Below are 25060 nucleotides of genomic sequence, written 5' to 3' on the forward strand. Positions count from 1 at the left end.
CGGCAACCCTCTTGCTGTGAGGCGAGAGTGCTAACCACCACACCACCGTGCCGCCCCTGTAGACATTCATCCTTTTACAAAACAGATGAACAGCCTGAGATGTCTCAAGAAAAATAAGTTCAGCATCTGTTTTTCCACATTCACTGTCACTGTCATTATATGTGCGTTCATCCATACATTTCCTGATATAGATTCTTCTGCACTGAAGCTGCTGATTGACAATATTTTGCTCAATGTTCAATATCTTTAAACATGGTCACAGTAAGTGTTTATTGTTATATCAGAAAACTGTAGTCTGGTCAGGGTGGAAAAGCCTCTGAAGAAGAATTTTACAATAAGTATGTAATGCATTGTTTAACTTGCTCCTGAAACCTGGCATCTCTTTGTCTTGTCATCTAGTGGACCAGATAGGACCCTTTGGCGGGCCGGTTCTGGCCCACGAGCCGCATGTTTGACACCCCTGGTCTGAAGAGATAGTGGGCGTGCGGAGTTGTAGGGAAGTAATATAATGTCAAAGTCCATTACCCAACCCTTACACATGTATGTATGTTGTTAATGGATAGGAGCTAGAAGATAAAGCTGCACACACACATTGTATTAGTACATTACATTAATTACATTTTATTTAACTCAATTACACAGTTGTCGACATACAACAAATCAGTAGAGGCACATTCAGTTCACATTGAGACAGTTAGAAACATAAACATTGCGATATCACTGGTGAGGTTTCTGGTTGTCCACTGAATTTTTCTACAGTTTTCTAACATTCACAGAAAAGATGACACGGGTGATGGCTGCCACACATTTTCTATTGGACCTCATAAATTGTGGGGAAAATGGATATTTTCCTTTCACTTCAAAGAGAAGTTTTGTCCTGCACTCAGAGTCTATGAGCAGATGATTATGAGCAGATGTCCACATAAAGTTTCTCTGCAAGGTCTATTAAATGTCCTAAAGTGAGACTTGTATGCTGTCATATTAATTTGTTTTATTCAAATTAAGAAAGTCAGTGAGTAATAGATGGAGCAACATGAGATGGCATTTAAAATCCTACTTTAAGAGAAACTGGCATTTTAAAAAAGAAGACCTAATGTATTAATCATATGAAAATATATAAAGCTATAAATAAGTGATGGGATTTTACTGCTAAAATTATTTACTGTCTTATGGTGCAAACACTGAAATACTCTAATAGTTATTCAACGTAATGCAATGGGATTTAGTGCATTTATGTAAACAATATCAAGACTGAACAGGCCTTAAAAACAGTGAATATGTAATCCTGCAAGATCTAATATCTCATAGACGGTGGCAGTATAACTGCATCCTGGGGCTTATGGCAAAAAATGAAATCCACTTAAATAATTGGGGAGGGGAAAAAAACATATTTTTCTTCCCATGTCTAGTAACACTCAACTCCCTTTTCAACCTTTTTAGAAAAATACTCCCATATATTTATCTAGCTGAGAGAGATCATTTCCTGGGTACAGCAATTGGCAGCACCTGCCAGGAATGACTCATAATGGTCCCGTTTGCCACAGCAAGCAGACTGATGTTTCACTTTTGCCACTGTGTCAAAAGACATCAATGAAAATCAAAACTATAACATTCTTGTACCATTTACTTTTCACTATTAATACACCACTACATAAATAAAGCTCTGATCTACAGTATGTCCTCATATTATAGGCGTTACATGTTCACCCCTGGTCACAAGCTCATGATTCTCAGGTGGCACGATGATGAGAGCTGCACAGAAACACAACAGTCTGTGATACATGCTGGGTTAATACAACAATGATACATATTTGGCGTAAATAACAGTACTTGGCGGTCAGTCATTAAGAAGTCCAGTTATACGCCCTCATCTGTGTGTCTGATTCATCTTTAAATCTCCCTAAAACATCATCAGTCTCTGGCTTTTGTCTTACTTGAGCTTCACAGTTTAGCAGGTTTTACTAATATTCACACAACTGCAGCACTGACAGGTTTCCAAAACTAAAAACATACTCTTCTGTTCAATATTTGCAATTTACAGCTATATTAATAGTAACATCTTCCCTATATATTACACCACTGTTTCGGGGGCACAGATCACAGTATGGGCGGGGTATTGACGGCTGGGGTGAGGAGACAGAGGCCGACACTCTGGTGTAGTCCCTCTGATTACATGGACATGTGTTCTGGGAGCACATAGGAGATGTCATCCCAGGGGTGGCGATACAGACCCTGCTTCAGCCTCTTCTGGTCCAGGTAGTGTCCTGAGGAGGTACAAAGAGGAAGGATTGAATGTCGAGTGTTCATCTTGCATACGCTACCGTAGCTGTGTGTCTGTACATAGAAAAGGCTTACCAATAAATCCCATGCTGCGTCCCAGAACAAAGATGCCATTCAGAGCTCCAATCTCAACAAACTCATCAGCTTCATCCCTGTGGTGGGTGTGATGGACAAGGATAAAAGCTCATGAATTTAAAAGGTTTCTGCACAAAATGTAGGCATATTGCGACTTATTTTGTACCTAAACTCAAACATATGGACAATTAGGAAAGTGCAAGATGACATGTTTGATTTAAGGCAAAAAACAACAACATGGAGAGTATTTATTAGCTCACCGTGTGAAACCACCACAAGTCCTGAGCAAGTCCACAAAGGCCACACCGATGAAGCCATCCACATTCAGGATCAGGTTGGGTTTCTAACAGAACAAAATCAACATACAGGGAAATGAAGATCATGTAATTTAAAACAGAATATGTTGCTGTTTAGTAAAGGCTGTGAATGACACGATGAAGTGATAAATCTTACTTTGGATGTGGTGATCTTTTCTACATCAAGGGCGTAGTCCAGCAGCTGGGTGGATGGGAAGTGCTGCTTCACAAAGTCCTTCAAGATTTGGACTCTCATGTCTGGATTGTTAATCTGGGGAAGCACAGAAAATTCCCTTTCAGTTGGAATCTTTCATCCCCAATCAATCTGGTTTCCTCTACCTCTAGTACCTCTCCTAGCAGCAATTTAGCAGTGTAGTACAGCTGTTATTCAATAATAACTCCGATTTACAGATCGTTCTGCTACTGTCCACACCAGATAAACACATTACAGAGCTGTAGTACCCACCGACTTGACTCTGTGTCCAATGCCCATGATAAGCTTTCCATCCTTCTTCATCTTGTTTACAAACTCCATTGGCAGCATGCCACTGTCAAATGCCTTGCTGAATTGTTTTGCTGCAGCATCCAGAGCACCTCCAAAGCGGTCACCCTGAAGAGTGACAAAAAGAAAAGCACATGCTCATGGTGGACTTTTGCAGGTCAGTTAATTAAGTACATGAATCACATGTGTCTTAAGTGCCTTACGATGGTGAGAAGTCCGGAGGTGAGGCTGGAGATGAGATCTTTGCCAGCTCGAGCACAGACAATAGTGTTGTGGGCACCAGAAACAGCTGGGCCATGATCAGCAGTCACCATCAGGCACATCTCAATGAACTGGCAGGCATACCTCGGCAGCCTGAACACAAAGAAAAGGAAACAACAATAGTTTTGTCATCCAAAGATTTCTCTCGAGTTTGTTTATCAGAACTACTGGGTTACAAGGCTTACCTCCTCTGGAACCAGAGAAGCCCCAGAGTTCCTCCCAGGCCTATTTCCGACTTGAAGACCTCAGTGATGGGCATGCCTGCGTAGATGAGCTCCTGACCCCTCTCGTCACAGATACTGGTCATGAAGGAAGCGGGCTTACGGATCAGACCCAGCTCCTGCAGGGCAAACAGAAAAGGGGAAATTCACTCCATGTACTTGTCATCCATCTGTCTCATCCATAGACTTTGTACAATAATGCACATAAGCACTGTGAAGTCACTCATTGGTTTTTGAACTCATGTTTTGAAGCCTGGAGTTTGGCATTTCGGCTGTCACTATTTTAGATTTCTGGAGCCAGAAAAGCCCATATTTGGAGGGTGGAGCTAACCCTAATGCCAGCTGGTAGCTTGGTTATTACAGTGTATTTACAGTCTATGGTGAAATGTGATTATGCTAAATTTCTCTGGTGAAAAACAGATTTAAAACCATTAAAACAAAATGTACTTACAGGACAAACTGAACAACCAACTCTTTAGAGGGTCCTTAACTACAACCAAACATAGAATAAGACCTTTTTATGAGACCAAAATGTTGGAGGTAACTTTCATGAACTGAAAATACACTGAAAAAGCAACCACTATGGCTAGAGCTATACTCTGTAAATCTGGGGTTACGCCATTGTTTTATTACCTGACCAACTTTGTTGCCGTAGCGGAGACAGATGGCATCTACTGTACCTGTCACTCAAAGCGGCTACTCCCTCAATTATGCATAACTTTAAGCATTAATAACATTGAAACAGGTGAGTTATATAAAAATTTATCCCAATGTTGATATTAGCTACAGAGCCCCAAACCGTTTTTGCAGAGATGGGGAATTGTGACTTGGACTCGAGTCGACTTGAGTCGCTGTTTTGATCACTTGTGACTTGACTTGACAAAAAATAAAAGACTTGAAGACTTGGAAGTTAAAGACTCAGGACTTGACTTGACTTGAGACGTGATGACTTGAATGACTTGAGTGTTATTCACATCATGTTTTCGGTTAGAATATAAAATTAATAAATTAATTTAAAAAATAATGTCGATTACCCGGTCGGAGCGCAGGCTGAGAATGGCGTTGTCATAATTGGATCACTACCCTGTCAATCAGTCATGCCCTCTCTACATAACTTATGTGTTTATTGGAGAAACAGGCCCTCTTATATCAGATAGGCATCAACATGTCAGCGGGAGGGGTACCGAGAGTCATCGTCTTCGGCTTTCGGAATTACCAGGCTGTAAACATGTTTATTTCTGCTGTAAAGTTGGGCATTCTCACATGGGAGTCTTTGGGGATTGTCTTGCTCTTGGAGCCAGCCTCAAGTGGCCATTTGATGAACTGCACTTTTTGGCTTCATTTTTCAGCCTCAGAGGTTGCCACTTGGTCTCAAAAACAATGATTTGTTCCAGTCTTGTTTTGCTTCACTTGTACTAATCTTGTTTAGAGGCATACTCACTCGTGCCCAGGAGTAATCCATTGGCACAGTGGGAGGAGGCATCTCTTCAGCTGGCTGGATAACTCCTTTGGCAACGAGGTCATCATAAACAGAACTGTATGGATTAAAAAAGACACAGACAATTGTGAAATGAGCTCAGGAATCATATAAAGAACCCACTGGAAATGTTAAATGTTAAATGAATACGGCAATGTGCACTGACCTAATAATTTCTCCAAGCTCATCAAAGCTCTTGGGGACAAAGGCTCCAGCCTCCTTCAGAGCCTTGTTCTTAGCCACTGCTGTCTCAGAGGCCTGGTTGGCACAGGCTCCTGCGTGGCCGAACTGAACCTGAGAGGAACAAAAAGGTGCAACATGGGTCAGAAATGTCATTAAAACAGTCAGCAATTCATTGACATTTTCATTATGCAGCTGCCTAATGGTGTCTGAAAGGCACCAGACTGTACACACGCCCTCTCACCTCTGAGGAGAACATAGTGGCACAGGTGCCGATACACCAGCACACCACTGGCTTTGTGATCCTGCCCTGTTTTATAGCCTGGCAGATCTTGTACTCCTCTGTGCCTCCGATCTGTAGAAGACAGACAGATTAAGGATGTAGCGATTCAAGAACTGTTTAGAAGCTGCAGACACCAGTATGTGTAGATTTATTCTTCACCTCTCCCAGCACAACGATCATCTTTACTCCAGGAGTGTCTTGGTAACGCAGCACATGGTCAGTGAACACTGAGCCTGGGTATCTGCAGAAGAATCCAAAATTACACACTAATTCAAATTCATAAGCTTGTATACTGCAGATAAAAACGCAGTTACATACCTGTCCCCACCGATGGCAACGCCTTCAAAAACACCGTCGGTGGTGCGGGAGATTATGTTGTTGAGCTCATTGGACATGCCGCCTGAGCGGGACACATAGGCCACACTGCCTGGACGATAGAGCTTGGAGGCGAGGATGTTATCCAGCATGCCTCCTGTGTTCCCGATCTTGAAGCAGCCTGGCTTGATTCCTCCAACCTGGACAAAAACACAAGGATTTGCTTGTTTGTTCAGATAAAAGAACACACAGTGACACTGGATGAATCTAATGATAAGTGAAGCAAGACTAACAGTTGCTGGTCCAATGATTGTGACACCCTTCTCATCTGCTGCCTTGATGATCTTCCTGGTGTGGGCCTCAGGGATTCCCTCTGCGATGATTGCAATGGTGTGAATCTGAAAGGATATTAACATAAAGGCTTGACTTTGTATTTCTCAGCTGTTAGTACTTTGCAGATGTTTCAGGATGACAGTGTATTTACCTGTGGGTACTGCATAGTCTCCATGGTGCTATCAAAGGCTGAGCGCAAAGAGGCAAAGCTGATGAGCACATCCACATCTGGGTGCTTCTTCATGGCATCACTCATGTTCTTATACACAGGGAGGAGGATCTCTTTATGGCCCCAGTAGAACTTCTGCTTGTGGTCCCCACTGAAAGGCAGCCACGCAGAAAAGCACTTGTCACACAGTGAAAGGACACCATTTACTTCAAGAGATTTTTATCACATTAAATGTATAATTAGGATTCATTAGATTAGTAAAACAAAAGTAAACTAATTAAAGAGGAAGAACAGAGCACACTTACGTGAACGGGTAGACCATGGCTGCGACAGATGGCTCATCTCTGGAGCAGACATAGTCAAAGTCCAGCATACCCTGTACTGCCCGAGTCTGCATACCCCACACTATGGACTTGGTGTGTTTGTTGAAGAGGGTAGTTACCTTAGCTGGAGGAAAAGGAACACTGTTACAGAATAAAGGTCACAAAAATTTATGGGACATCCCCAAAGACTTGGTATTTCAACCAAATGGGTGCAGCAGTGCATGCCTCAGCGAGCACCCAGACCATCTCAACCCATAAGTGCACATTCATTTCTTTATATGATAAGGTGTGTGCACCTGTGTGAGAATGCATAACACAAATCCTGAATTATTTTTGGTGAAAATGAAAAGTTGGATTGAGTGGGCTGGTTTTATTTCTAATGCTTGGAAAATTAGGCAAACTAGACTGAATAATACAAAAGAATGAATTCATGTTTCAATATAATTTACATTTAGTCTCACATGGAAACTGACAGTCTGCCCTCTAAGCCCGTTTTGGCATCTATTGATGTCAGATACTACACTGATATCAGAACACAGATTGTAAACCTAGTTTAATTCCCTACTGATAATTACAACAAACAACATGGACATATTGATCTTGTATTAAATCGTATGTCAGCACACCAAACCTCCATTTTAGTGAGTTGGGATGCAGAGCCCCCCTGCTGTCCAAAGGGGGAGCTGTAATACCTTAACTCAACCTTGCATGATCACAAGGCTTCCACCTATCACGCTGCCCAGCGGTGGACCCAGCATGACACACATCAAAGCCTCAAAGCCTCGGCATTCACAGTGCCAAGATTTCCCTGTGCGATGGTGTGTGTGTGTGTGTGTGTGTGTGTGGTTGTGTGTGTGTGTTCTCACCGATGGGAGCTCCAGCTTTGGCCTTCTTGGCTGGTGAGCCCTCACCTCTGGCTCTGTTTTCAGAGAAAGAAGCAGTTCTGCTGGATGCTGGAGTCTGAAAATGACAACAACGACAAAAAAGATGCATCAGTTTTTTATTCTGCTGTTTACATTTTAAAGAAGTCTGTGTGTTAATGAGGACAGCTCTGCTGAGAACTGATCTGATTTAATGGTAAAAATCTGGCAAAACACTCGTCTTTTATATTTATATTTAAGATGCTTAATGAAAGAGCAGGGTTCGGGTTATTTTCTAAGACAAGTTACACAATGAGTGTTGAATTTTCATGCTATTGGCTCTATAAGTACATTTTCCTGAAGGATGCTTCACTGAATTTTAGTTTTTTTGGCTTTAGAGTTATATATCTATCATTAGATTTAAAGCAAACAGGCAAAAGCATGTGTGTATGTACACACACGTGCTGGCAAACACACTCACTTTGCTGAAAGCCTCTGCACTGCAGAATCTTAATGGATGCCTCGGGGCAGTCACAGTGCGTTACTGACCGTGGTCTCACGACTATGTGAGTGGGAGCAGTCCACAATGCCTTACAATGCTCTCATACAAAAGAGCCATTGGGGCTCTGATAATCTGGTTCACTAAGAGGACAAGACAGTAACTGAAACAGAGGCTGTGGCATGTGAGTCTTCTGCTCACTCTGCCACTAAACTGCACCACACTACTGGTGGAGTTGATGATGTAAAGTCACTGCATAGTGAGCTTACACAACAGCACGACAGCCTATTTGTCTCCGTGGGGTCAGTATGTGTCATACCGATGTGCTGCCGCTGGTGTTGAGGAGGAAGTTGGCAGTGTGGGCAGCAACAGGAGGCTGGTTGGGGATTGGCCGGTGGCCCAGTGCCATGCCAACAATGGCAGTCATGTGAGTTTCTGTGCCAAAAACATGGATGGGGATCCCAGTGGTCTTTCCTGAGGAGAACAGACAGAACCAAATTAAGTGTGGTGTCAGAAAATCAGCAGGTGCCTGCAGATAAAAATGCAACCCAAGATATTTAAGTCCATGTAAAGTAAGAATGTACGACATACCAACTTCTCCCATCACCCTGAGACCTTCCTGGTAGTTGGGGCCTCCGCGACGGACAAAAATGGTGACCTCATGCTCCTTCAGTGGCACCTGATAGTCTCTGATGGCTCGAACAATCCCCTAACAAAGACATGGAAATGCTCAGTGAATACCTTGACACTGATTAAGTACAATTAAGCTCACTGCATATTGAAAAAAACATGATACTGTACCTTAAATGTTGCTGCAACATTTGTGAAGTTTGCAATGCTTCCCCCAATGATCAAAACCTTTCCTGGAAAACATTATGAAGGATACATCATTTTAAAAGAAGAAAACAAAGACCATTTTGAGTGCACTGAGAAACTTTGAACAGAACTATTTTCCTACCATCGGGGTGCTTCTCTCTGGTCATCAGAGACAGGATAGTCTTGGCGTAGTCATAGGTCTGCTGTTCGCTTGGTGCTCCTGAATACTCCCCATAATTGGCCAGCTCGTTGACGCCACCCAGGTCACAGATTGTGTCACTAGGAGAGTTTTACATTAGTCAACCACTAACAGGGAAAAGCAACAGCAACAGCAGCTTTGTGTCTCTGATAGGGCCAGTCATACTAATGTTTTAACGTGAAATGAGATGATCAGCAACTTAAAGAGACAGCTCACCCTAAAATCAAATACATATATATGTTCCCTCTTACCTGTAGTGCTATTTATCAGTCTAGATTGTTTTGGTGTGAGTTGCAGAGTTTTGGAGTTATCAGGAAAGATGTCTGCCTTCTCTCCAATATAATGGAACTAGATGGCACTCATCTTGTGGTGCGCAAAGTGCCAAAAAACTACATTTGAAAAATTCAACAGCAATGTCTCTTTCCAAAAATCATGGCCAGGTTACTCAAGATAATCCACATGCCTTGCTGCAAGCAGTTTCATGTAGGAACTGTCTTCCTTCAACCAAACACACCTGCCAACCGTATCACCATGCAGAAGGAAGCGTGCATCTACTAATGGACGAGAGGCACGTGCTTGTGACAGCTCGAGATGTAAACATTAAAGACATCCTCCTCGACTGAGCTGTAACTTTAACTAGCTCAGTGGTGCTAGGTGAGCTAGCAGTAGATGCATGCTTCCTTCTGCACGGTGATACTGTAGGTGGGTGTAGTTTGGTATAAAGATTTTTCATTTTAGGTTGAACTGTCCCTTTAACTTGAGCACTAAACTTCAAAAAGCACTTTTTCCATTTGTTTCTAAATTAATACCAAACTGTAAACAAACACAGCAACTTAACAGTGCACAGAGGGAATAATTAGTCATGGCTGATGAGTCCGCATGTCACGCTTTACACCTGCGACAGACGGTGGAGTGAGGGAGACGCCGCTCACTCCTCCAGACTCTCGCTAAAAAGTCAACATCCAAGGATCCAATTTAGCAGGCAGCTGAATGGGCAGAGCCTGAGCTGCTGCACCATCAGTCTCAACTGCTGCATCACTGGCATACACTCCTAATGCTAAACCCAATTATGTGTAGTGTAATCGATGTAATGAGGATAAAGTCAGGGGACAACTTAAGCAGCCAGATGAAAACATCCACTTGGATTATTTCAGATACATGACCACTGCACTGGTGTCTTATTTATTCAAGCTTTGTTTTACATAGTCTGGCACTGTGACTGGGTACCTGTACACCACTGAGGCGCCTCCTCCTGCCACCATGGTCCAGATCCTTCCTCGGGGGTTAAGCAGGGTCAGCTTGAGGCTGGCACCACTCTTGGCATCAAGGTCTGCAATATAGGCCTCCTGCAAACGTTAAAGCAAAGGTCAACAAAGAGGTGGGAGACAGATTAGATGAGTGTTACAGAAGTAGGAGGTGGACTTGCACAAGCACCTCTCCATTTGGCTGCCTGGATTGACTTTAAAGACTTATTAATTGGAAATATTGTAAAAATAATATGAGTGTTGGTGGATGTGATGTGCAGCAGTGGTTGTTTGTGACAGTCAGGGCCACAGCTGGTGGCTGTGAGTAAAAAAGCTCCCAATCAAAGGCACCCGCTGTCTCTCATCTCCACTCTTGACTCACAGCAGCCCAATTAGAGGAGCCCGTCTGGTACACAGACAGTCTGTCTCAAACGAGCTCCTTCATGCAGCAGCTAAAAATAGCAGAAAAGTCCTGTATCCAAATTATTGAGCTCCATCATGCAGGTGATTTAGTTACATTCTCCAACAGGAGACGTTGAAAAGACATTAGAATAATGTCATAATACAGCTGTTTTATGTAACTATAAGAGTAGTTTCTAAAAAACAAAAAAAGTATAGCTGCTGTGCTGCAGTGAGCCAAGGCCGGGCATTTTGGGGAGGAAGAAGAAGGTGGTAAAAGAGGAATACAGGAGGGTCCGTCAACAGAACTGCCTGGATTATTATTATTTAACACTTCTTAATTAAAAATATCTTATAAATTATGTGTGCTTCATCCACACAGCACACTGCATGAGCAGGCATTGGCATGTTTATTCTACATCACCCAGGGATCGAACTTACAACCTTAAACACTGAGGACAAGTCAAGGTCTTGTTAAGCTACCGGCCAAGTGATTTCTCAGTTCAGCTTTTGAGATACAATTCTTAAATTTACCACACTATATGTACCATGTCATAAAAATGTTGTCATTTTTTCATGAACATTGGAGATTTATTGAGCAAAAATTTGCAGTACCTGTTTACACAAACACATAATGATGCACTGTGGGCTCACATTTTCATCTGGATTGTTTGTGGAGGACAGTCTGAAGATGCTGTGCAGCAAGTTTGGTGTCAATTAAGCCAAGAATGTGGGAGGAGATAAAAAAGAAGAAGAAGAGCAACACTGGCTAAAACAAGAGACACCAGTAGCAGAGCTGCTGCCAAGGCCTTAAAAAATATCTACATTAAGTCAGATATTTTCTAACAAAGCATCTCATACATGTTATTACAGCTTAAGACATGACGTCAACATATTGAGTCTTTATGCACAGCTCTCTGCCCAGACAGCCTTACTCCAGAATGACTCATAAAGGCTGATTAACTGCTGTGTGTCGATACCGCCCTTCCTCATTAATTCTACTTGGGGCAGCTGTGACGGGGGGCAGCTACAGAGTAGGAGTGGTGGCTTACCCCACCCTTCTTAAGGCTAAATTAAACAGTTTAAGTCTTATGGAAAGGTACTACGTGAAGTCTAGGTCAAGGTGTAGTTTGAAAGGATGGGAAACAGTCTGAGTTGCCTCTAAAAGTGGTCATTTGCTCATTCTACATCCTGCTCAACACCCAGAGTAAGATTCTTTTTTCCTCTTTGGAGAACTACACCAGCTATTTAATGCTGACAGACTGAAATCTGATGCTTTGCTCACTCCCTCTCTCCAGTCCTCCCTCACCTCAGGATAAGCCTCCCTGCCGAAGGGTGGAGGGAACTCCACATCACCCCACTTGGCCTTGCAGATGTAGTCAGCTGTGGCATCAATCTTGGCTGCCATGTCCAGCACGTAAACTCCATCTTTTGTTACCACTGAGAGATGAGGGGAGCAAAAAAAGGAAAACAAGTGTTGAGATCTATACTCCAACAAGGTTTACAAACACCCACCCACTGAGTTTCATGATGTTATCCTGGGGGGAGCATGCTCAGGAACAGGTGACCACAACCTTCCTGCTGTCCCTGCAGGAGGTGGAAAGGAAGTGAAGATGGGGAGGAGGTGGTATGAAATCAAAGCAGGGAACTGGTCTCAGCAGCTCCTGCTGCATCCACAGGAACAGCTGCCAGAGGGCACGTACTGGTGCCCAATTATTCCATTATAAATACACGCTGCCTTCATCAAACAGGAAGTGCATGAATTATTTAAATTGTTTCCTCCCTCAGTGTTCAAAATGTGGCAGAATAAACTCCTGCCTCTTGGCTTCAAAATGATGTTTTATTATGCATTGATGCTTTCATCTCCAATTTCCTTTTGATGTCCTCTTTCCAATTTCATAATCTGATAACATATTTATGAATCTGCGTTGTAATAAAATGTATATGCCAACATGACTACTTGTTCAGACACAGCACGTCAATGTAGTGAGGAACAAACAAACAAGTGAAAAAACAACATACCCAGTGGGTTGATCTCCAGGTATGTGAAGAACAGGTCCTCATACAGGTTGAAGAGCCCAACAATAAAGCTGGCCAGCACCCTGCAGAGAGATGATGTTCAACACATTAACCTCTCATCACTGTGAACGTCTGCTTTATCATGTAGCAATATAAGCAGCAGGGGTGTTGTGATATGCTGGTATTCTTGTATTAACTCCCTTCCCCTATGCCATCTGGTTGTCTTTTCACTATCCATGTAACTGCTCTTTCTGTGCGCTATTGTACAGTTAGAGTTACAGAGTCTCTTCACCTCCCTACACTTGTTTATTGAGCCAAAAAAGGAACAAAATGCACAATGAACAAAATTAAAGATACATTTAACTACATTTAATTTCTATAGATATTGCAATATCGTTATTGTGAACTCGATAAACATTTAGTGGAAACTGACATTTTGTGATATCGAGCCCTAATAAGGAGTTATAATCACATTACTGTGAGATATTTTAACAAGCAGTTTTCACTATTTTCTGACATTTTGTGCCCAAAAACAATTAAATAACCAAGAAAATAATAGTGTAATTCAAACCATGACAAACTACAGGCAATATCAGTGACAGATTGTTAAGGCTGAGCTGGACAGGAAACAGTCCACCTGTAAATTAGCCTTGCTGCAGGGAAGGAAAAATCTAATTTACTCCCTCCATCACTTGTCAAAACAGAACAGTGAGGAGCGGGGGGTTGCTGAAGGAGAAGGAGGAGGTGGGGGGAGGCAGTGTTTTGCTCTCCTCTCCTGCCTGTCAGTTGTGCAGGCAGCTCAGCGCCTTTGTAACCACGTCAGCCTGTTGTCAGGACTCCGACTGGCCTGTGGGGGAAAATCTGTGACCGAACTCCTGAGTGACTCAGCTTCTGATGGGAGGGCAGGAAAACTGGCCAAGTGCTGCTTTTGTTTTGAATCCAGAGAAGTGTAGGGGGTGAGGAGGTGAGACGGGGTTGGCAGAGTGATTTCTGGGGCAGCTTCTTCAATGTCAGCCAAGACAGTGGGTCTAAACAGGATCTGCCGTCACAGGAGGACGGCTGGAGAGATAGATGGATGGGAAGGGTTGGAGGGGGCGAGCCGCTGTATCCTTCCCATCAAAATAAACGGACGTGCTGTGTACGTGGCTGTAGTGTAAAATAGGCTGGGGGTGGAGTCTGATCGAAGAAAGGCGAAGCAGAGGAGAGTTTGTCATTTGTCTAATGGAAACCCTCCACCCACCTCCTCCTGCTGCTGCTCCCCCTGCATTTACTGCCAATATCAAAGTGCCTTCTCTCACTTCATTTGTATCACCCTTTTGTTTTCCTCCACTAGCCAGGAGTTTAATTGTTTAATGGAAAATACCCACTTTTTTCCTTTTGGGGGACTTTTTTTTTAGTAGATTAGTAAAGAACCAGTGATGGATGATTATTATTAAAGATCATAAATCATGACAGACTGAGTGGAAAAGCAAAGTCATAGTTAATTCGCATATTCCCTTCGTCCGATGACTGGTGTACGTCGCTGAATGTTTCAGGGCGCTTTTGTTTTTAGAGTTACTGCTTCAAAATAAAATAGCTTTTTTTTTTAAAAAATCAGTTTGTCATGCAAATCATCTAAACGATTTGCACGTATGGGCTTTGACAATAAACTGCTAATTTTGGGGGGTGAAAGTACACTCACATGCTATGAAACATGATTTCTGCATGAGCATCATTGAGAGTCTAATATGTACCAGGTGGACACATACACAAAAAAGCTAATTCTATTAAATATTAAAGGTTTTGTGCAGGATTTAGGGGGATATGTTGGCAAAAATGGAATATAACATGATAAGTATGTTTTCTTTGGTGTGTAATCATCTGAAAATAAGAATCTTCATGTTTTTGTTACCTCAGAATGAGCTGTTTAATATCTACGTAGGGAGTGGGTCCTCGTTGGCGAAGTCGGCCATGTTGCACTGACATGTTTCTACCATAGCTCAGATTAGACAAACCAAACACTAGCTCTAGATAGGACCATGCGTGTGTTTATGCCTGCCACTGTAGTTAGCAGCCCCTCCACGACGAACCGAACAGCATCGGAAAAAAAAAGAAGGGGACCTCTGTGGATAATTTGGCTCCTGGTAAAAACCTCCTGAATACAGATTACTGAAGGAATTCTAACCAAGAGTTCATGCTTGGCACATATGAGAAGTTTCAGCTGGTTGCAATTTGTAATCCTCACCACTAGATGCCACTAAATCCTACGGACTGCTCCTCTAAGCTTATAAAATTCAAATTTTGTTGGGAATGTTATCAAAGAGGTCTTGGTAAAACTCTGTGGTCTGAGTTTGATGTATTAATTTTTTTTCAGGTGGTCTATCTCCACTACTACGTGATCTAAACAACTCAGACTGTCAGCGTTGAATAATAGCTTACACAGTCTTTAAAAAAAGTCAGAACTGTAAACTCTAAGCTATTTATTGTATTGCATTGGATTCTTCATCTATTATATTGAATTTTGTCCACTCCCAGCAAATTAATACTCTCCATCACTGACACAAAGTTTTCCATAAGGCACCACAAATACTTTTCCAGTCTGACTCACGCTTTCTTGTCGTTGGGCACGTGAGTCAGCAGCTCTTTCTTCACAGAGTCTTCACTGATTTTTTCATCCACCCCAATCAGCAGCTTCTTGGCCTTGGCATCCACATCTCCCACATCCACCCCTCCCTCATGGTGGAACAGCACATAATCGCCTTCCCGGGCGGCATAGATGCACACGTAGAACTCCTCCTCCTGAACAATGCACCATTAAAACACAGACGTCAGTTCATACATTTTGTACCAGACATTTTGTATCATCACTGCTATTAGAGTCTAGTGGTAGTAGTGATGAAGTTTTAAAGAGGCATCTAATAATTGAGATTTATCTGTGCGATGGGTGCTTTACCTGTTTATGGGGGACAAATGGCTCGATGAGGAAGTTCTTGAGAACGCCTTTGGCTTTTCCCACCTGAGGATCATCAACAGAATAATTCTCTCAAGGAGATGAAATACTTAACAGGTGAAAGAAGCAGTTAAGAGCAAAACAGTAAATTAGCATGAAATCCCATGAGTTAAAAAAACCACATAGCAGCATCTGGCTGGTTTCAATCTTAAAGGGTAACTTCAATAACAATTTTTAAAATTTGGTCCAGTACTGAGCAAGAGTGCTGCTGCCGGGGGCCAAAAAAAATACCACTATTAGTTGACATAAATTATGCTGCCAACATGCCCTGAGAAGTTATATTGTAATTTGTAAATTATTTCCATTAGTGGATTGGACTTGAAATAGTGTCCAGGCTGAAAAATACCAAAATTACCCTTTATACAACAATCCCCACAAATTAATTGACATTTCAAAAGAAAAAGGAGACAGGTTGAGAGGAAGGAGAGAGAAAATGTCATGTATTACTTTAGGCAAAGCCCCGCTAACACAGCCACAGCTCATTTGGTGAGGCTGTCATCGCTCCTCTGCTAAAGGCCACCAGGCACAAAGTAACAAAGTAACCAGGGACCGGCTGAGAGCAGCCAGCCGCAGAGAACAGAGCAACATGACAAAAAAGGGGAAGAGAGGGAGTTGCCATTTTGAAGTGTGCAAATAAAAAGGATGTTGATGATGGGTGGATAGAAAGAGAAAGCCTATCTGACTGAAAAACCCACAAGGGGCTCAGGCCAACTCAGATAAATGAACTGACACCTCCATTACTGCCACACAGAGGAAAAAAAGAAAAGCCAGTCATGTTGTGGATGCAGTTTGTGTATGACTGATTCGATTAAACCACTTACAGTGACATGACTACACCAAATATGATAAAGTCACTTAAGAAAGTGAAGCACTGTGAGCAACTGGAGCATAAAAGAGCAGTGAGCAACGTGTGAAAACAAAAGGAAGTGAAAAGGATATTTAACGTGTAAAAGTGACTCGAAGCTGCTGGTATCTAACCTGACTTGTTCCTCTACACAGAGCTACTCGGATGATTTCTCTAAGATAAGCTCACAGGCTGGTTAACAAAACAAGAAATATACTAGCAGTAAGTATCAGACAAGATACCTACATGTAAATGGCAACATGCTGAATTTATATGATGAGAAACAGCTTCCTCAGCTATTATAAGACCAAGATGGTTGCATTAGGTTATTATTATATATATTATCTATATATTATAGATTGTATAGAATAATAGACATAGCCACTGTGACGTCACCCATTGGTTTGTGGGCTTCCATTTTAAAGCCTCGATAGGCCGGGAGCCAGGTCCAGCTCTTATATTTTTCTGCTACCTTTTTTCATTATCATTTCCTGATAGCCTATACCTTGGTCATACAAGTATGAAATTTGGCAAGGAGTACCCTAACTCAAAGGAGAAAGTAGCAAAATAAGATTCTGGGGCTTGCTGCCATTATATTTCAAAATATCACTCATAACATCCCCCCCCAAAAAATAAATAAATGACTGTCCGTTTGACAAATTCTCATCAAAAATGATTATTTCTCATCATTTTGTGATTATTATCACTGCTTTAATTGTACATAGAAAACTTCCCAAGCTAATCATCTTCAATTTGAGCCCAAGCTGACCTTTCTATATGTAAAATTACACTTGCTTTGGCCTAAATTTGTCGCTATACCTCAAATCAGAAAAAAACAGAGCTTTCCAGAGAGTTTCCTTGCCAGCTATGTGAATTCAGAAATGTTGAGTTCCCCAAAGTTTAATGTTAGAAATGTACAGAATCCCTTGATCAAACTATCCATTACAAACTCAAACAACTTGTGCAGTATATTCCAAGTCTCATCCATTAAGTCGTATGCTCAGTACCTCCTAAATATATGCATTTTCGTTTTGTTCAAACATGCACACTTGTCCATGCGCTACTTGTATGTGGGATTGTTTTAAATCATAATGTTCCTGCAAAAATGCTTGTGTTTGGAAAGTGCTGAGCATACAAGACTTGGATTATACTGCACGAGTTGTGTGAGAGTTTCTAAGCAGATGTTTTGATATAGTTTTGCTGTTGTTAAATGCAGCTTCAATTTATAAAGAATTTTCTGTTTTTGGATTCTTCATTCACCATGGAGGCAAGTGAGAAAAAGCTTCCTTCATAAATCCAATGTAACATTTGGTGAGAAACTGATTTTAAATGGTCATTTTGTGGGTTGAGTATTCCTTTAAGGCACCTCATGTTTTCCCACAACATACATCTGATGGTAATTCATCTGTGTAATCACTTTAACTCTGTCCTATATATATATATACTCTTTAGAGAACAATAAAGATCAAATACCAGCTGACACACTGCCCACACTGCCCACAATACAGCTGGGGCTTCATTTATTCTTATTTACTGCCACAAGCCGCAGCTGACAGCTTCATCTCATCTGTGAAGAGATACATCTACGCAGTCTCAGTGCTGCGACACACGCTGACACTCTCCAATGCTTTATGAACCACCCTCGCCTCTCCATAACTTGCGCCTTGGTTTATGAGGCAAAGCAACATCTCAGTGGCACAGTGATGGATCCTTTGTGCCGTGGTTATGCTGACTGGATATATGGACTGAGTGTTTATTCACCAGCGCTTCAGATGACTGGACTGATTTACTGCCACAGGACTGATACTGAACCTCTCAGCAGTCTGGGCAGCTGTTTAGGCAAACATACATCAGACAGCAAAAAAACACACATAAACCAACAGCATCAGTGCAAAACAGAGAAGAGCAGGTGAATGAAAGGGCAACGGGAGGAGGGTCTGGATGAAGCTCTGGGATAATATTGATTGAAGGAGTGTTCAGCAAAGTGCACACTCTCCAACAGAGGGGTGGGTGAAGGCAATCAGCTGAGAAACAGCGGAGAAAGAGGGGGTGGATGACGTACTGTCGCTTCTCTCATGAGACGGGGCTTCAGCCACTCTCTGACGCCATTCAGGTCCAGGTTGACGCCGACCAGGCCCAGCTTCCCTCGCCTCTTGATCAGCTGGTCTGGCTTCACCACCAGTCTCTGGAGAAGGAAGATAAATAATGGTGAGTGTTAGCAGGACCAGCAGGTGCCTACACTGAGCCTAAAAACTGATGTTTGAATTTCGAAATGCTGAGCAGTAAGTCTAGAGTGTATTGTATGTTACATATTTCACAGGAGTAAATCTGAGGGAAAAAATAAAGCTGAATATGTTTTAAGATATGATTTTAGCTGCTCTGTTGCACTCACATCATGACACAATATTTATCAACTCAAAGCTGAACATGGTGATTAATTCAAACAGTTATTAAAATGTCAAACTCCGTTAATGGCATTTCAGAGACCGTTCACTGCTCTTGATTCATTTCTTTAGATTCAACTAGAACAGAAACAATGAGTCAGCAAACAAAACACACAATTCATCTGCAACAATACTGATTATAGAATAATTGTTTATGTTAAAAATATCAAAATTCATCAGGTGTAACTCCTCAAAATAAGAATTTGGAGGTTTTGGATTCTTGTCCGGACAAAACAAACAAGTTAAAGTGTGCTGGCCATTTCTTCTTACTGTTCTTGGACAAATTGTGAAGTAATTTTATTCAGTGTTAAATAAAAACAATAACTGGCAGATTAAAGGAAAACAACTGTTAGTTGCTGCTCTAGATCTGACAGACATGAAGTTGTTTGAAGCTCAATCACAAAACAGGAATCCAGCTCAGAAATGTTTTCAGTGATTGCATCTTTAAACTTGCAATGACCAATACAACTTAATGTGTGATTGTTGCTCATTGTGTTCATCTTAATTTCCAACATGTGAATCAGGGGCCGGTTGCACAAAGCACCCTAAGTCCAAGATAGGGTTTCCTTGAAAAAAAAAAAAAAAAAATTGGTTGTACAAAACATCCTCAAGTCTTCTCCTTAAGGTATCCTTAAAATGTTTACTGAAGGATTTAAGTTTTTCTCCTTATCTTGGTCTTATACATAAGGAATTGCTTAAAGTTTGTTTAACTGTTGCACAAAGAACCTTAGCAACCACATTAAGGACAAAAACATAATGTACATCTGACCCCATCTTAAGAACAACATGGAGATGAATTAAAAATGAGAAAAATTAAAGCATCCCAAGAAGAGTATTCTACGACTGGGAAAACCCTATGGACATGGTAAATGATGAGCAACTGATTTTGCACTTTGATCAGAAGTCAGTTTATAGTTGGGACCGTCTGGGGTTGGATCACTCAGCTTTCCAAGGCTACGCTCTTCCAGCCCCTTCACAATTAATGATTGCTCTGCGGTGTTATGCAACGTGATCTCCACTTAATCATGTCTTATTATGTCACTTAAACCAGCAACAACAATGCTTACACTGGATGTTAACAATGATAATCTGAAAACTGGGATGAATATTATTTAAGTAGGAATCTCTCCCTTCTGACGCAAATGCAAAACTACCTCTGCCCCCCCCTCCCCCCGGACTGAGCCCGCTGCCTCTCACTTACAACTAAGATAAAGAGAATGACTTATGACAGTGGACCCATTAGTATCTGGGTGCTCGCCAGTGAGCAAAGGAGAGGGGGCCGAGGGTGAAAGTTAATGCAATTTCCTAATCAATTCTACCGCAGCACATATCTCCATGTATCTGCCCTCCACATCCTCCACGTACCTTCCTGATAAAACCTTCAGCTGGGAGGGAGACACAGGGGGAGAATGTCATTTCATCCTGCAAGATGAGTCACGGCTTAATTCAATTAACTTCTATCACAGCCCGTCTATCTGCAAGTGCTTCACTATGAGGAGCAGTGAGAGTTGATCTGAACATGACTCTCCTGCACCTGGAGAACTCAAGAAATCCAAGCTGAACTCTGACCTTCCCCGTCGACAGAGCCAGTGAGAATTTTTCTTTTTACCGATTAAGAGTAAGAAAAAGAGCATTCTCCTGCTCTGTTCTCTTTTGCATTCACGCTTCATTTCCACCAGGACTGTAACAGAGCTGCTGGATCGCTCTGCTCTCTGAGACGTCAGCTAACAAGCACCAAGAGAGCACTCAGCTGCCAGCCTAAGTAATTGTCTCCATAAAGAGGAGATCATTTTCCACAACCTCAAGGGCGACTGTGCTTTAGGCTTTTATGCTCAATAAATTTGTGATAAAAAAAAGTGAGAGTTCACTCTGGAAAAAAAGAAAAATCTTCACACAATCATCAACATACAATTGCATCACAAAATCTTCAGCCTCACCTCTGTGAGCAGCCATGGGTGCTCCTGCACCAGTCGGTCGAAGTCGGTGTCGGGCGTCACATTGGCATAGCGGAATCTGTTCTGGATGGCAGCCGATGTGCAGATGTGCTTGTAGAGGAACTCCTTTCCCGTCTGCTCGGAGATGGCTTTGGCCGACATGACTGCTTAGGCTAGACTGGCCTGAGAGGAGAGGGAGACAGATGGGGAGATATACAGATGAGCAGTGAGATGGATGAACACAGAGTAGATAGTAGATAGAGATTTGGAGAGATGGGTGGATACAGAAAAGGACAGGACAGAGAGTGGGCACAAGAGTTTAAAGGTTTCTGAAATCATCTCCTTTTTGAATGAGGTGATAGGCAGCACTGTCATTTGTATTTTCCATTAATCATATTGAAAAAAACCTGCCTGATACAGTGCTATTTAACTGCACAGGACAGAGAGACTGCTAGAAAATCAGATTACACACAAACTGCAGATTCAGACAGTCTGTCCTTTTGCACAGGGGGATTTTTTTTTTTACTTTGCTGAACCCAGCAAGGCACAGACACTGAAGCTAAATCCAGCACGACAGCCTCAGTTTGTTTGACCTGCACACTAATGAGGTAATAGGCACTTATTTACCACTCAAATAATCAGGTTCCCTCTGGAGCCTCAGCAGAGTGTACAGAGTGTAGTAACTGGACTCTCACCACCAGCCTATAACTGCAGGGAAAACAATCCACATAAGTGACAGGTGGATATGATTTGACTGATGATTAATAGTGCGGGAAAGCAGCAAAGACAAGACATTGATTTTTTTTGATGCATAAACTCTTTGAGTGTCAGAATATGACAAAAGTGAAGGAGGAAATCCGATAACTTGTAATAGCATCTATAAATCTTATTGCAAAAGGGAGGGGAGTTGTGACCTTTACACTTTGGCCACAAGCTTCACTCCTATCTCCAACAGGACCAGAACACGGAGCTCACAACAGGATGTCAGGGCTTGGATTTTAAAACACTGATAGTCAATCACTTCGCCCTACGAGGAAGCACAAATACAGGTACTAGTTACAAACCATAAGCCGTGTGAAGGTGAATTCCACAATTGAAAACTCTCACATAAACAATCATATAAACCAATAACATTTTACAGCTGTCTACCTAACACAAGTTCTGTTATCTCTCTAGAGGAGATCGAGATCAGGAAAAACAGGAAAGTTAATTACGCTGTAATTTAGAATTGCATCACCTGCAAAAATATGGTGTAACCAGGAGGGCTGCTACTTCCCTGAACCTATCCCTGATGTTTGCCGCTCCTATTTTACAGTTGCACATTAAACTCCATCCTGAAATGTAGTAGCTTATTGTTGCCAATAATATACTGCAGAAGCGTGGCTTTTGACCTAGCCTCAGTGTTTATGTTCCTACGAGCAGATTCAAACTTGCTGCAATGCCATTAATACATGTTTAATTATTGTTTTATAATCGGATTTGTGGTTTCAATCATACTTAAATGTAATTGAAGTTCAGAAAAGGTCTATGCAACACCTGCTGTGACACACTGGACCAGCTGATTCCTCACAGGACACTGATTATCTCTCAAACTGAAACTGCATCAGTCTTGAGGAATGTGGCTTATCACACACCAAGGCTTTCACTAATTACCATCTCTCCTAAATCACAGCTGTGCATCATGTAACCTTGGTGGGATGGCGTACTTGCAGAATCTGTTTCTTCTACATGGTTCATTATGCTGAGAGCCCTGATGCCTGCTCCAACAGGAGTCTCTGCTCCACACCGGGGCCCTGGCAGCTATTTCTTAAATGGATTAATGGGACTGTCATGGTCCTTTCTCACTATTGATCACCGCTGTCCCTGAGTCACCACAGCGCTGCTTCCAGGCCAGGCGAACATGGTTCTTCCAAAGCTCATCCAGGTTCCATATACCATCCATTTTCTCTGTGAAGCTGACCTGTCAGATATTCAATATCACTGCTTCACACCAGCAATAACACTGATTCAGGTGGCATAAAGATATATTTAAAAAGAGGGGGTGATGGATGGCTAAGGTAAAAAGATGAAAATTGTAGCTTTAATTTAATTTGGATCTACTGACTTGTACAACAAACCTGCCTGGCTTTGCAAAGGTGCTGATCATAGATGCTCCACAGATTAATTCAGCTGTTTCATTCATTTACAAACCGGTCAGACAGCAATACATTTTTTGAGTCCACATCACCAACACAAGGAAAAACTTGTAGTGATTACTCAGACTTCTTGATGGTCATGATGCAGCAGGAGTACAAGTGAGTACAAGTTTGTTTGTTTTTTCAGAGACAAAAAGAGTCAGAGACACAGTCAGAGGAAGTAGTTAGAAAGAAAATGGTTATTTAAAAAAACACTAAGTAAATACCTTGTTTGTTTTTTCTTCCTTTGACGGTTCTGGTAGTGTGTAGCAGTTGTAAGTGTGGGTTTTCTGGGCAGTGCTGCTTCCCTCACGCCGGCAGAGAAGACCAGAGGTACCGGAGCGCTTCCTGGGAGTTTTGTCTCTATCGCCCATCTGCCGATAGGCTTGGCTGATGTTTCCTGGCTTCTGATTGGTTCACTCCGCACCATGTTCTATTGCTGCCTTCAGGGACACTGGGAAAATTTGGGACCACGCGGTGTGAAGCACAGTCAGACAATGGCTAAGTCTTCATATATGTATATTTAAGCTTACTGTACATTTCTTATTTTTCATATAAAAACCAGGTTTAAGCATTAATATTCTTAAAAGATGTCTGAATGTGTGGATAATATCGTCATTACGTGAATCAAATCCAGTATAGTTAATGTTTGCTTATGGCTTCAAAATTAATTAATATCCTGCGTTGTGAACGTTCTCTCGACTTCATTTTGCCACGGAAACATACATTAGTTTTGCAGTGGTCAAATGTAACCATAGTAATAGAATTCCTATAGATGTAAATAAGTACATTACTCAAGTACTTTTTTCCATTTCATGCTACTTTATACTTTGACTCCACTCAGGGGCGCAGCACCAAATTCTGGGCCCTATACATAAGCAGTCTCTGTGGGCCCCCTGTCCTTCCTGTCCTCCTTTGATCCATGCCTCTTTGACGCACCTTTTGAATTTTTTTACAAAGTGAGTTTGCTTTCTCTCCCTTTCCTTCTATTCTTTATTTTCTTTATTGGAGCCCTGATTTCCCTTTTTTGGGAAAGACATGACAGTATATGCTGGTGCACCAGCAGAATAGGCAGTCACTCACTTGGCTCTAGCTGTGTTTAGAAATTAATCCCACTGCAGAGTGAACTAAACCATTTTGTGCCTTTACGGGGTGAGAGGGACCTCATAAACCCCGTTTCCACCAAAAACTTTAGAACCAGAAGTAACTCCTGTAGACATGTATCTGTACCCTAGATCTGTTTAGCGTTTTCTCAGCAGACGGTACTCTTCTCTTTACCAGTAAAACACAGAAAGGTCTGCACCTCGTTTATCACCTACATAACAGGGTTGCACACTGACATTTTTAGAGCAAAAAAGAATAGGCTGCAGTGAGAGCCTCTCTCGACAGGATTTTTTAAAAATAGTCCCTGTCAGGCAAGAGCAGAGTTGTAGTGCTGCCAGAGTGCACTGGAATGACACTTTGCCGTGTTTCCCGCCAAGCGAGGGTTAGAATATATGCCAGTTGAAACTTCATAAACATTTTCAAACACTGAAAGATCAAATCATCACTAAAGTGTATGTCAACCAAGAAAAACAAATGGAATAGTCAGAGTTGTCATACTGACTTTTTGATTTGTGTTGATTCCATCTTCCAGGTTGCCAATAGCAGCCAGCAGTCGGCACAGTATCAAATTGATACAGCAAAACATCCTTTCATTTTATGGTTATAGTTTTCTAATGTGTGTAAAACTTGCCACAGTATGAACAGTGGTGACATAACCTTCAAAACCAGCCACAACTCAGTCCTGAGCAGAGTGACAGTTCTCTATTGACCAATCTACAGATTGCAGTATTTCAAGCTCCACCTTTTAGTGTCAGGTCACTGTCTTAGGTACCCTGACAGAGGTGTGATGAAAAATGATGACAGTTCTATTAGTGCCATC

The 25060-nt window shown here is 42.0% G+C and overlaps 1 protein-coding gene across 3 annotated transcripts; it reads right to left on the reverse strand.

The window, feature by feature from the left end:
• Positions 1–592: 592 nt before the first annotated feature.
• aclya (ATP citrate lyase a) lies at positions 593–23500 on the reverse strand. Of its 3 annotated transcripts, XM_049561647.1 has the most exons (30): positions 23364–23470; positions 21877–21989; positions 21590–21670; positions 20966–21145; positions 18647–18769; positions 15684–15746; positions 15339–15529; positions 12755–12834; positions 12042–12172; positions 10317–10435; positions 9033–9169; positions 8876–8937; positions 8666–8783; positions 8394–8548; positions 7582–7675; positions 6698–6839; positions 6375–6543; positions 6184–6288; positions 5894–6090; positions 5735–5816; positions 5537–5647; positions 5279–5406; positions 5077–5170; positions 3600–3754; positions 3357–3507; positions 3118–3261; positions 2809–2922; positions 2616–2698; positions 2356–2432; positions 593–2264 (listed from the first exon to the last, which is right to left on the reverse strand). In XM_049561647.1, the coding sequence occupies exons 4-30, from the start codon at positions 21122–21124 to the stop codon at positions 2170–2172; spliced, it is 3279 nt and encodes a 1092-aa protein (XP_049417604.1). In that variant the 5' UTR covers positions 21125–21145; positions 21590–21670; positions 21877–21989; positions 23364–23470; the 3' UTR covers positions 593–2169. The 3 variants fall into 3 exon arrangements, with proteins under 3 accessions (XP_049417604.1, XP_049417606.1, XP_049417605.1); XM_049561649.1 differs by lacking the exon at positions 21877–21989; XM_049561648.1 differs by lacking the exons at positions 21590–21670; positions 21877–21989 and having other exon boundaries at positions 23364–23500.
• Between the last annotated feature and the right edge of the window lie 1560 nt (positions 23501–25060).

The sequence above is a fragment of the Epinephelus fuscoguttatus genome, linkage group LG19, assembly GCF_011397635.1.
Source record: "Epinephelus fuscoguttatus linkage group LG19, E.fuscoguttatus.final_Chr_v1".
NCBI classification, from domain to species: domain Eukaryota; kingdom Metazoa; phylum Chordata; class Actinopteri; order Perciformes; family Serranidae; genus Epinephelus; species Epinephelus fuscoguttatus.

Bases quoted from the DNA above. Each gene is read 5' to 3' on its own strand.
- aclya (XM_049561648.1), bottom strand. From the start codon at position 21,124: ATGTCGGCCAAAGCCATCTCCGAGCAGACGGGAAAGGAGTTCCTCTAC. The intron at 6,544-6,697 runs GTAAGTGTGCTC...GCTGCCTTTCAG, and splicing joins GCCATGGTCTACCCGTTCAC to TGGGGACCACAAGCAGAAGT. The intron at 6,289-6,374 runs GTAAATACACTG...ATATCCTTTCAG, and splicing joins AGACTATGCAGTACCCACAG to ATTCACACCATTGCAATCAT.